General features: G+C 38.7%; 3 protein-coding genes and 1 pseudogene across 6 annotated transcripts; 2 read left to right on the top strand and 2 right to left on the bottom strand.

The window, feature by feature from the left end:
- Nucleotides 1–2,883: 2,883 nt before the first annotated feature.
- On the top strand, nt 2,884–5,599 carry LOC125591636 (probable purine permease 11). 4 transcript variants are annotated; one of them, XM_048766181.1, is made up of 2 exons: nt 2,884–3,176; nt 3,370–5,599. In XM_048766181.1, exon 2 carries the CDS (start codon nt 3,541–3,543, stop codon nt 4,438–4,440), a length of 900 nt encoding a protein of 299 aa, XP_048622138.1. In that variant the 5' UTR covers nt 2,884–3,176; nt 3,370–3,540; the 3' UTR covers nt 4,441–5,599. The 4 variants fall into 4 exon arrangements, with proteins under 4 accessions (XP_048622138.1, XP_048622137.1, XP_048622136.1 ...); XM_048766180.1 differs by having other exon boundaries at nt 3,367–5,599; XM_048766179.1 differs by having other exon boundaries at nt 2,885–3,176; nt 3,293–5,599.
- Nucleotides 5,600–5,669: 70 nt separating this feature from the next.
- Nucleotides 5,670–6,212, bottom strand: LOC125591831. Its single transcript, XM_048766698.1, has one exon. The coding sequence runs from the start codon at nt 6,210–6,212 to the stop codon at nt 5,670–5,672; it is 543 nt and encodes a 180-aa protein (XP_048622655.1).
- A 536-nt stretch (nt 6,213–6,748) lies between these two features.
- On the bottom strand, nt 6,749–10,033 carry LOC125591635 (annotated as a pseudogene).
- Nucleotides 10,034–10,252: 219 nt separating this feature from the next.
- On the top strand, nt 10,253–12,581 carry LOC106436300 (high mobility group nucleosome-binding domain-containing protein 5-like). The gene is made up of 4 exons (XM_048766176.1): nt 10,253–11,002; nt 11,076–11,237; nt 11,333–12,057; nt 12,139–12,581. The coding sequence occupies exons 3-4, from the start codon at nt 11,499–11,501 to the stop codon at nt 12,408–12,410; spliced, it is 831 nt and encodes a 276-aa protein (XP_048622133.1). The 5' UTR covers nt 10,253–11,002; nt 11,076–11,237; nt 11,333–11,498; the 3' UTR covers nt 12,411–12,581.
- Nucleotides 12,582–13,047: the final 466 nt, after the last annotated feature.

Raw genomic sequence — 13,047 nt, 5'->3', positions numbered from 1 at the left:
ATCAATGGTTTCGTCTGATATGGGTATAGATCGATATACAATCGGTGTCGATCAATGCTTGGAAATTGTGCGCAATACGTTATTGGGGCAGGGAGGTATCGATCGTCATCAGGGTAGTACCGATCGATGCTTGCAGTTTTGTCGAGATCTTAGGGACTATATGTTTATTTTAAAATTTTCGAAGTATATTATGTACAGAAAAAATATATGCTTTTTATATGTACATTAAATGTTTGAATAATTATTATTTTAAGATACTAAAAGTAATTAAAATTAGAGGGAAAATGTGATAAGGATAAAATTGCAGTTAATATATAAATACATGAATAATATAAATGATAGTTACTAGTCTAATTAATTTTTTTGATGGTTATACACTGCAATTATCCTTTATTAAATCGACAATAGATTTTTCTTTTTTCTTTCCCCGAGAAAAAAAAGAAGTTCAATGTTCGCCCTAGCCGCCGAGAAAAAAAAAGAATGTAGACCATATCCTCGATCATGGCTCACTAATGTATTGACTGAAATTGGGTCCAGCAAAGAGTGCTGCATTTACCTTCTACGGACATCCGGTGATTCTCATTGGGGACGGGAGAAGGGTGTGGTGTGTCGTCATTTAGGTTTAACCGCCAAGCTGCGGTTCTCGGAGGCTTGGGATATCTAGTAGATGTGATTTGATTTCTTCTTTACCCCTTGTCTTGCTAATGAAGCTTCACCAAAACCGAATCTGTTGTCTGGTACGCGGTGCAAGACTAAGCCGGTAATGATGTGGGTTGTTACTTCTTCCCTCGGTTCTGGGGAAGCGGGTCTCAGGTCTGTCAATGGTGGTCTATCGGTCGCGTCCTTCACTCTCCTATCTCTTCCCTTGGTAGCTTATGATGTTTCTTCAGGCTTAGTTTGTCTTAAAAATCCTTCACCTCGTTTGGATTTATCACGACAACCTTGAATAGATGAATCTTTTGATTAGTCATTTCTTGTGTATCGGTGTTTTATATGTGTCTTAAATCTGTTGTCTATATTGCTTCGGAGTAAGTCTTGGTCCCGTTGTCTTGTTTTTGTTTGGCTGGTGGTCATGGCGTTTGAGCCCTATTCCTCTCTTGTACGATATGGAGTCTTGTTATTCACAACTTGGGTTGTGTCTCATCTTTTTTTCAATGGGCATCTTCATTGTTTGAAGCGTATCTATGTGCCTCTATTCTGGTTCTTTGAGAAAGTTTCTGGTTTGACTAAGGAGTTTGTCTTCATTCCAGAGTTTTGGTGAAATTTTATGTTTACCATTTTCATAGTACCATTTTTCATTTTTTACCATTACTAAATTGACATTTTCAAAAACACCTTCTTCATTAAGTGGGAAACGACTCTTACACTTTTGTTATCTATATATATAATAAATCATTATTTAAATAAAATAAAAATAAAAAATAAAATTATATTTTTTATGTTTTCGAATTAAACTTTTTCAAATTCGAACTTTTTATAATTTTCTTTTCTTGAATTTGTTTTTTTCAAATTTTTTTTTTTTTTAAATTTATTTTTGAAAATCGAAAGTTATGTTTCAAACTATTTTTTAAAGATTTTTTATATTGTTTTAATTATTTATTTATATATTTATTAGAATCCTAAATTTTATATTCCAAAAACCCTACCCACCCCTCAACTTTAAACCCTAAGTGTAGATTAGTTAACCCTAGGGGTATAAGTGTCTTTTATCTTTCATTAAAAGTGAGAGTAAAAGTTATTAGTATAAACATGGAAAGTGGAGTCTTGGTACCAACTTCCGGCTTTGGTTGTTCATGAATGTGGTTGTCTGGTTTTAGCTCTTATGGTGGATTTGATAATTCTTCAAGACGGATTTGAGCATTTGTGAATAGAGATGAACACGAATCGGATATCTGGTTTTTTTGTGTGGTAATTGTGATCTGATTCGTTTCATATTGAATAATTAATTATCTGATTTGATTCGATCCATATCCACCTGGATATTTGGTGTCCCGAATATCCGGAAAATTTTATTTTTGACCGGATATCCGATTTCATCTGTAAAAATAAATTAAAAATAAATAAATAAATAAATAAATAAATAACCTAAAAATAATAATATACTATTTCAAAAATATTCTTTTTCACTTTTAAAATTTAAAATAACTAATATAATAGCTTTAGTAAATAAAAATATTGTAAAACTTATATAAAATATAATATTTATATAACTTATATATATAGTTCTTTAAATATATGTATATATATAACGAATCGGATCGGATATTTGTTCCTAAGAAAATTAGTATTTGTGATTTGCTTCATTTTACGAATATTGCATATTAGTATTTGCTTTGCTTCGTAGAGTTACGGATATCCAGATTTTTTGGTTCGAGTCGGAATGGATAACAAATTAAATCAAAATTTATGGATATTTTGCTCGGCCCTACTTGTGAAGGTTGTTACTTTTCTAGTTCTTAGTTTGGGTTCGGTTTTAAAGCTTTCGAAGTTGTCCGGCTTTTGGCTCCGGGATCTTCCGGATTAGTCTTAACATCTGTTGGTTTAGTTTTTTTTTTTGATAACGAACGGCAATTTTATTAATCAAACTTGAAGTGGTTTTGGTAACCGAACCGAAATAGAACAACCAATAAAATAATGTTCTAGCCAGAGAGACAACGTAACCAACCAAGCATCAAGTGCATTGGTGGAATCTGTCATCCCCCCTCCGGTTTTTATAGGACCAAAAACCCTCCATCAAGATCAAAGCCAAGCCAGCCGACGGCGGCGCCACACCCGCTCTCTTCCTCTGAGCGTTCAATCTTGTGTAAGTGTGTACACTTATATATACTGGTCGTTTCTGCCTCATATAACCGATGCGGGATGTTTCTAAATCCTTCATTAAAGTCATTAAAGGCTTCTTTTGGTTACACCCGCAGACCCATTTCTTTTCATCATTTGCCAATTTTTATTACAGCCGTTGGGCTTAACAAATTGGTCCAACAATAACAAGTTAAGACTCCAAAAAATCTGTCGAATCTTCGCTTCTTCTCACCAACTAAAGCAGCGTTTGTAGTTCACGAATCTTTGGTGGCCGATCATCAATCCCCCAGAAGACGCACATAGAAATCTCAGTTTGGTTAATAAACCTTTTCTCAATCTCTGTATAGTCGCTGCTTTCAGACGAAATTCTATGTCAGGTAAGTCTGACACACCCAGATAGTGAATTGTTTATATTATGTCGAATATGCTTATGTTGAAGGTTTTTGTTAACGAAAATTTTGAAATTTTGAAGATACGGATGTTTATGTTGAAGGTTTAGAGATAGGGTTGATGCGAACTAAACAGCGAGTTTCTTGTTAATTTATGTGTGTGTTACGTGTAATCAAGAAGCAATCTTGGTGAAGGAAGAGTGTGGTAGGTATTCCATCTCCACTCTTGAAGCTCAAAAGCTGGCAATGGTGGGCTCTTGTATCCATCAACATCTTCTTCCTCATTGGTGGCTAAGCTGCTTCAGTCATTCTAGGTAGGTTTTACTACAACGAAGGTGGAAACAGCAAATGGATGGAAACTCTTGTTCAAACCGCTGCTTTTCCAATCATCTATATCCAGCTTTTGCTTCTTCCTTCTTCTTCAGAGTCTTCTTCTTGTTCACTCAAAACCATGGTCTTGATTTACGTTCTGCTTGGTGTCATCGTCGCTGGAGACAACATGTTGTACTCTGTTGGACTTCTCTACCTCTCTGCATCGACTTATTCGCTCATTTGCGCTACTCAGTTAGCGTTTAGTGCGGTCTTCTCTTATTTCATCAATGCTCAGAAGTTCACTTCTTTGATTCTCAATTCAGTGGTTCTTCTCTCTTTCTCTGCTACGTTGATTGCCCTCAACGATAATGCAGACGCTCCGTCTGGTGTCTCCAGGTCGAAGTATATCGTTGGGTTTGTGTGTACACTCGCTGCATCAGCTCTCTACTCTCTACTCCTCTCCCTTATGCAGTTCTCATTCGAGAAGGTTCTGCAGAAGGAGACTTTCTCAGTAGTTCTCGAGATGCAAATCTACACTTCTTTAGTGGCGACTTGTGTCTCTGTTATCGGGCTTTTCGCAAGCGGGGAATGGAGAACGCTGCATGGAGAAATGGATGGGTATCATAAAGGTCAAGCTTCTTATGTACTGACTCTGGTCGGGACAGCGGTTACGTGGCAAGTGTGTTCTGTAGGAGTGGTGGGTTTGATATTTCTGGTGTCGTCGCTCTTCTCAAACGTTATTAGTACGCTTTCTCTAGCTGTGACTCCACTTGCTGCTTTGGCTGTGTTCCGTGATAAGATGAGCGGCATTAAGGTTTTGGCAATGCTGATCGCTCTATGGGGTTTCGCTTCTTATGTTCAACAGAATCATCTTGATGACTTGAAATTAAGACGAGCGCGAAAACAAGCGCATGCCAGTCGGGTTGATCCGCCTTGTTAATTCAGGCAGTGTAATTGCTTTAGGTTGAATAACTTTTACTCGTTAGGACAAGCTTCTGTTCTTGTCATAATCTTTAAAAATCAGAATTTTTGTACGATCAAATTTAAATATACTGGTTGGTACATGGAACTTAATACAAATTGCAAATGCAGTCGGATTTAGCATAAGAACATGTATAAGTAAGAATGTCCGGCCAAGCATAAACTGTTAAGCCGTCGATTAAATCATTTAAGCATAAATTGCATTTCATATGCAATTTCAAGATTTTTTTATTCTTTAGGACACATTATGACTTACAAATTGCACATAGGGACACTTGTTGCTGGAGAGGCACACTTTCTCCTTTTGCAGTATCCTACATACCCTCAAATAAAACTCAACTACAATATCTTCTAATTATAACTCCTTTAACTAAGCTGTCACTTTCCTACTATAAGAATTTTAAAAACAATTTAAAAAATAAATGAATAAATCAGTTTCTTATTTTTCGAAAATTTCCATATATTTTCTCTCCAACTTTACTTTCGAAATTCAAATCTACCTTTTCCAATTTTCTCATTTTCAAACTTTCCGTTGAATTCTGATATGTAATTGATAAACCCACAAATCAAGATCCAAACTTTGTTGTTGGTTGATAGAAGTTATATGCGAATCAGCTGCCAGTTGATTAATGAGACGAACTCGACAATGATAAAACCATCGGAGAAGACGAGAGAGTCGCCAGAGACGAAACGAGCCAGCTCCTCGACCGATGGTGAGACACACCTTGGATTTTAATGAGCTCGATGAAGCTATGGTGGTTCGAGCTCGTCGCAATCCTCCACCACGAGTCTGCCGCCCAAGTTGACTCCTCGCCTTGCTCAGCTCACATCCACGAACTCTTGTTCATCATCTAGGTGAAGCTGCGGTGGTTTGAGCTTGGTATCGCCATGGATAAAAGCTCGATCGCATCTGCAATAAAAATCATGAATTTGCGCATTTGATCCTTGTATTTATGTAAGTATTTGTTTTGACTCTCAAAATTTTCAAATGTGCAGATTTGAATTCTAATTAGTCCCAAAATTTTCAATTATACACCGCAGCCATGTTTTATGCAATTATGTTCTTAATGATTACAATGTCGATATGAACATTTTCTAGTCTATTTCCACACCTACTAGTTCACAGTTTTAAGTTTCTTGGTTACTTAGTCTTTTTTTTTTTTGTAAAACCTGAGACTTTTATTAAACTTAAACATTGTTTAGAGCCCATAGGGCTTGTTTAGCAACATTATCGGCCCAAACATTAGCCGTACGATTAATAAATGAAAAAGAGATTGACTTAAATGAAGGAAGCAGAGAGTAGATATCTCGAAGCACACCGAAGATCTCAAGCTTGTTCTCCCTCTTCTTGATCGTATTCATGAGGATTTGAGAGTCAGAGAGTATTGAGACTGCATCGAGGCCGTGAGAGAGGGCAAAGTTTATGGCAGTTATTACCGCCAAGGTTTCCGCCATGAGGGGCGAGGAGACCGAAGTCAGGCTCGCTGAGTGCTGCGTTTTCGAGATCCGATCATCAATGATCCAACCAAGCCTTGCTTCACCCGTTGATGGATTCCATGCCGCATCGGTGTAGATAGACATGAGTCCAGCAGTATTAGGATTTGGTTCGACTCTGATCACCGGGATCATCGGTTTTGGGGATGGGCACGGTTGCGCCCTTATCCATTCTTTCTCTTCTGTAATCGCCTTCAAGATTGTCTCTTTGGGAGTTAGGAGTCGTTTTTCAAACATGACCAAATTTCTTGCTTTCCACAGGGACCAAACGATCTAGGCTGCAAGGGTTCCAGGTCCAATCCCCACTGGTGGGAGGGAGGGTAACATCCTAGCCTTTTCCCAACCCTCAATGGTCGTAGCGGCGTCTTGTGGGTAGAAATGGCCTGCAAGTGGAGCCAACTCCCAGACTTGTACCGCAAACTGGCAGTGGAAAAGAAGGTGCGCGACTGATTCTTCTGTATTGCAACGCTTACAGAGAGTAGATATCGGTATGTTTCTGATAGCGAATTGTTCTCCTACTGGTAGAGCTCCATGTAGGGATTTCCATAGAAAGATTTTAATCTTTTCCGTTGTTTTGATGTTCCATACAGACGTGAGCCACTTGACTGTATCCACTGGCGTTGTAGGAGTTGAAGGAGTTGAGTTGGCCTCTGTTTCCGTTGCAGCTAAGTATCCAGAACGTGTGGAAAATTCTCCAGAGGGGTTCTTTAACCAGACTAACTCATCAGATTTCCCTAACCTACTAGGTCTGATCTTTAAATTTGTTCTTTGTGGAAAGGGAGCACCTGTTCAAGTTTCTCAACATCCCAACCAGTGCTTCCAGGGAGGAATAGGTCAGAGACTTTGAGATGTTGGAGGTGTTCCGGAGCCGGCCCAAACGGTCTTACTTGTTCACAATGTGAGAGCCATGGCTCTGACCATATCTCTATGCTTTCCCCCGATCCTACCATCCATCCCAGTTGGTTCTTGAGAAGGTCTCTTCCCATGAGTACGCCTCTCCAGCCATGTGAGGAGGAGGAAGGTGCTTGACACTTTAGGAAGGTTTCAGATTGGCAGTATTTCCCCAAAAGGCACCGAGCCAGGAGACACGTAGGGTTCTTCAGGATCCGCCAGCCAATCTTTGCTAAGAGGGCGTCATTGAAAGTGGTAACATCCTTAAATCCGAGCCCCCCTTTGCTTTTTGGCTTTGCCATTTTGTCCCACGCCTTGGTTACTTAGTCTTAAACATAGAAACCAACAAAGAACTGAGATTTTGATAGAAACATAGAAATGAAACAAAGAAACAGAGTAACATCAAAGCGTATGTTATGTAGAAGATGAATCAAGGCACAATCTTGAAAGCCTTGTACTTATCAATCCAAGAGATAAAAGAGTTGTTGGAGTTCCTGAAACCAAGAAATCCATACTCTTTGCTCTTGTTCATACTATCAATCATTCCTTCAACACCAAGCACAACATCAGCAAACCACCACACACCAACCTCATTAAGCTTCTTCTCCTGCAACTGACCTTCACCATCTCCTTCTAAACCCTCTCTTTCCCTTTCATCATCTCCACCAACCCCACATTCTTCCCTTCCTTGAATCCATACTCCTCGATCCCAAACTGCTCAGCAATAATCTTCCCCAGATGTTTTCAAGTGGAAACATCAGCGTTGCTACAGTTAAATGCTTCATTCTTGGCGTAAGGATCAACCGCAGCCAAAATCTGCTTCTCAGCGATCAGATCAGCGTCTGACGCCGTCGTGAAACCTTCCCACGCCTTCTTTCTCCCGGAAAAACCAATTTAGACCCTTCGTGCTTGCAGATGGCTGCCTAGACGCAGAGAGTCCCCACAATGTTCATCAAGCTATACGGAGAGAAGCCGAAGATAGTGTTTGGTCTATGCACAGACCAAGTCACACTCTCTTTCGACTTGATCTCTTCAGACAGAATATCCTCAAGAGTATAATAAAAGTTCTCGATCTGCAACCTCAGCATGTCCTCATTGAAAGGCGGCTCCTGACATTCTGGAATCAATTTTAATAAACATATTTGCATTCAGCAGTAAGTGATAACAATGTAAAAACAAACCAAAAAAAATTTCAAATTAAAACCTGCAAAATAACTGAGAAGATGTGCACACACTTGGCGGCAAAGATTAAGCAGAACATGCCGAACCATAAATTTAAGTTTCAAATCTGAAACTTTGATGATTTAAACTCTACTACAATATCTTTAGCAGCTGAATTTTCTGAGAAGTCACCAACTAAACGACCACCAATCTCGTCAGAATTTGGTAGATCATATTGTCTCCCCCGCTGCTGCTGGCTTACAAAAGTGATGGTGATTATATATTCTGGAGGTTAGTTAGTGCTGAAACAGAGCATACCTTATAAGTGGTTTTACCTAAAGTAAATCACAAAGAAATTTGGTAAACGTGTGTATGATTTAAAACGACGCACTGATGCTTTATAACAATTTTTTTTAAGTACGGTAGTTGGTTTGTGCAACTTTTTAAACTAACGCAGCATGGTCAACTTTTTAAACTTTTCTGATTTTTGTAGAGCAACACAGCTGTTGGGGAGCATGGTAAATATGTTTCCTATATTAATGGTTTTGAAAAACTTTCAAAACTTTGACACAGAATTTTTGTTGCTAACTTCTCGATCAAATGCTGGAATGGGACAAAGGGGGTCAAAAAAATCTAGAATAGACCTCTTCTATTTTTAATTAAAAATTAAAAAAAAAATCGAAAATAGGGGAAAAAGACTAAGTAACCAAGAAATATCAACTTATTTACAGATCCAACCACCGAAACCCATTAACCCGACCCGACCCAACTTCGAAACCCTAAATTCCCAATTTCATCTTTCCCCACTCACGATTTCAAACGGATTTCAAACTCTCTCTCCCATAACCACCACGATTTCAAACTCCCATCTCTAATCAAACTCATATTCAAGCACAATCATCTCAAAACAACAGTTCCCATCTCCAATTTCGTGTGTGCAATGTCGCCAAAAACTCGGCTCGCCCAGAAGAAAGAAAAAGCGGGAGTGTCGGAGAAGAAGAAGAACGCCGGCGTGAAAAGAAAAGAAGCGGCAGCGAAAAGGAGAGCCGCCGTTAAGAAAAAGAGAGATGCGGCGAAGAGGAGTGAGACCACAAAGAAGAAGAGGAAGCGAGACCGTGGTCTGGACGGTGGGTCCTCGTCGAATCCAACTAAGAGGGCTCGGAACCGTGTGAGAGAAACCGCAGCATCTCCACCGGAACATCAAGGCGTTCATTCCCCCACACCAGCAGCAGAATTGCCTTCTCAGGGCGATAGCGAGGGTACACCACACCCAGTGATTCCGAGTCAGCCACAAAAATTGCCAACACCAACTCATGCAGCGAGTGAGGCCGAGAATCCACAACAACCTCGAGTAACCTCAGGCTCTTCCACAAAGAGTCCTTCACATCGTGTAGACGAGCAGAACGGTGAGGAGATTGGATCTAACAACAGAGATTCAAACGCACCCGAGGTTGCCGTTGATAATGACGCGCCAAGAACGGTAAACAAGTCAATTTAAAATGGTTTTAGAATTATTTATGATAGGGTTAAACTAAGAAATATGTAGTAATTATATAAGTAGTGTAACTAGTACAACTAAAAGAATAAAACTAGTTCAACTGGTAATAATATGTTGTAAACAGAATCAATGGAAGTAGTATAACTAGTACAACCACACTTCTTATAAATAATATAACTGGTACAACTATCAAAAGTATAATTAGTTTAACTAATACACCTGAGTATTGAATAACTAGTACAACTAAAAGAATGAAACTAGTTCAACTGGTAATAATATGTTGTAAAACAGAATCAATGGAACTAGTATAACTAGTACAACCACACTTCTTATAACTAATATAACTGGTATAACTATGAAATTTATAATTAGTCTAACTAATACAACTAAGTATTGAATTACTAGTACAACTAAAAGAGTGAAAATGGTGCAACTGGTAATAATATGTTGTAAACAGATTCATGATAACTAGTAAAACCACTTTTTTTATAAGTAATATAACTGGTACAACTACGCTTCTTATACGTAGTCTGACTGGTATAACTAGAGAAGTATTTTGTATAACTATTTAATGAGATGGTGTTGTCGTTGTATAACTAGGCTTGCTGGTAGAACTAGTAATATTATTTTTAATTTAATTAGTGTAACTGGTACAACTAAGTGATTTTGTGTTGTACAACTTAGTTATTTATTCAGTGTATTTTGTTTGTGTTTTTCAGGTTGATAGGGATGATATGACCGTAGAAGCTGATAGACCTGCTGGTTTTTTCTTCAAACCGAGCGACTATGGAAAGTGTTGCAAGCTCTCCTTAAGGTGCCATCAACACGATTTTCTGAAAACGATTGAAAAGTTTGAGGCCTCAGAGAAGAGTTGGTTTCAGGATCATCCTCAGTTCAAGCATATATTCCACATGGATTGTACCCCAATAAGAAAAGTGATGGGATTGTGGATGTTGCTACTTCGTACTATGCATACAGGAAAGGGTCGACAAGCTTGGTTTGGGGTAAACGGTGTTCCAATTAGATACTCTATCAGGGAACATAGCCTCCTCTCTTGTTTATACTGCCACTCATATCCAGAAAACTATCCGAGCATAGGGAGCATGAAGTTTGCGAGAAAGCATTTTAAGGTGAAGAAGACAAAGGATGGGAAGGAAAAGGGTCTGCAAGTGACAGAAGCGGATGTCTTAGAGAAACTTCAGAAGATGAAGTTTGATGGTAGTGGCGATCGTCTGAGGATGGCGGTTCTTTACTTTCTGGCTAGAGTTTTATAAGAGGAAGGTTAAAAGGAGGATACTTCATTGAGTATTTCATTCTCCAAGCAGCAGAAGATCTGGAGTTTTGCACCGAATTTCCATGGGGCCGTTACACATTTGATGATTGCATGAAGGAGATTTTTCATGTGAGGGATCAGTTTCGTGATGGGATCCCAGAGAAGGCACAATGGGTATTTCCTGGGTTTATCAACCCTTTGGAGGTATATGAATTGTATTTTTTATAAGCATATTTGTTATAATATAACTAATGTGATTGTGTGAAATGATCTGCAGATATTAGCATTTGAATGTATCCCTGTCCTTAGAGAAAGATTCAGAGAGCCTGTTCCAAACTGTTTTGATGGTTGTCCAAGAATGTGCAAATGGAAGTTCAAGAGGACTGGAACAACAGAATTTCCACGTGACATGATTTATCGGACGCTAGGAAACACAAAGGTAAAAGCTTATAATTGTTTTTAAGTGTTGTTTATGTCATTTTCTTCAAGTTCATAGTTAATTAAATGTGTAATTTGTTGTTGGTCATATTTCAGGAGATTATCAGTATTTTGGAACCACAAGGATATGAAGCAGACCTTTTGTATGAAATAATGGATGAAGGGACTTATGAAGACTTGGAGCTGATAGATGATTCGGATACGCCAGACATAGATCCTACTAGAACCAGGGAGTAAAATTTTCTGGCCTTATCTATTCGCGATGGATGTGAGAACCCAAGAGCAACAAGAGCAAGCAAGAGGCGAGGCAGGAGGCGAGGCAGGGGGCGAGGCAGGAGGCGAGGCAGGAGGCGAGGCAGGGGGCGAGGCAGGTCGTGAGAGTTTAAGAGAATTAGAGTTGAAGTTGAACAAAAGAATGGACGATGGATTTGCATTGAGAGACGAAACAATTCGTCTTCTAGCAGTAAGAGTAAAGGAGTTGGAACAAGACAAGATTCAGAGAGAAAGTTGGTCATTCCAGTTTGGTGAAGCTGAAACCGGATATGCTTCAGGAGGAAGAAGAAGAGATAAGGATGGTGATGAAGAGGCTGAGATGCATGGTGATAAGGAGGGTGATGAAGAGGCTGAGAAGCATGGTGATAAGGAGGGTGATGAAGAGGCTGAGAAGCATGGCTTGGATGATTATGAGGCTGATAAGGAGGGCGAGGACAATGGTGACAAGGATGGTGATGAGGCAGAGGCTGAGAAGGATGGTGATGAGGCTGAGGCTGAGAAGGATGGTGAGAAACAGATCGAGGCTGAGGCTGAGAAGTTGATGCAAGGTAAGTCATGATAACATATAAGTTCAAGTTATATTTTTAATGATGATGATCTAAGTCAGGATGTATTTTTGTTCAATGTAGATACTGACGAGAGATTTGATGATGATGGAGATGAGCAATCTACACTTCAAATTATGGCAGGCACTGCAGAGAGATTTGAGAAGGCTGCTACGGAAAAAACTGCTGCGGACAAGACAAATGAGGTTTTAGATGATGATGATGCTTTGGAGAAGGAAGTTGAGGTTGGAGTTGATGATTCTTTAGAGGAGGCAGCTTCGGTTGGAGTTGATGAGATGCCAAAGAGGGTGCCCAAGCGTTCTCATTTGTTGAGGTCTCCTTTTACGCCAAACTGATTTGGCGAAGGGCATAAACTATGTTGTTGTTTTTGGAACCTGTATGCGTTTGTTTTAAAACCTAAATCCAAACTTGTATGTGTGTATTTTAAAACCTAAAACTTGTATGTGTGTGTGTTTTAAAACCTAAATCCAAACTTGTATGTGAGTAATTGATTTGGTGGTTGAACAGGTTGCATTTACAGGTGTTTTACTAGAACAAGTAAAACTGGCATCAACTTGCCAAAAAACAAAAATTAGTACAACTAGAAAAACTAGTACAACTAGTGTTGAATTAAAACGTGTAGGACTTATCTGGGAATCTACTTATCTGAAACACATTATGCACACAAAGTTGTATTATTTTTTTAGTTATACTGGTTTCTACAAAGTTGTACTAGTTTATTAGTTATACTGGCTTGTACAAAGTTGTACTAGTTATTTAGTTATACTAGTTTGTACAGAGTTGTACTTTGGCAGTGAAACCTGGAAATATTAGTTGTACCAAAGAAAAAATATCATTATCTAAATTGTACTATTTATTTATGTTTACATGTGTTTGCCCGGATACAATGAAATCATCACTATTGTTAAAATACTTGTCATGTATGTTTTACAAAAAATATGTGGAAAAACAAGTTAACAAACCTTAAAAGTA

This window comes from Brassica napus, chromosome C8, assembly GCF_020379485.1.
Source record: "Brassica napus cultivar Da-Ae chromosome C8, Da-Ae, whole genome shotgun sequence".
NCBI classification, from domain to species: Eukaryota; Viridiplantae; Streptophyta; class Magnoliopsida; order Brassicales; family Brassicaceae; genus Brassica; species Brassica napus.
This window is presented reverse-complemented; position numbering and strand designations above follow the sequence as displayed.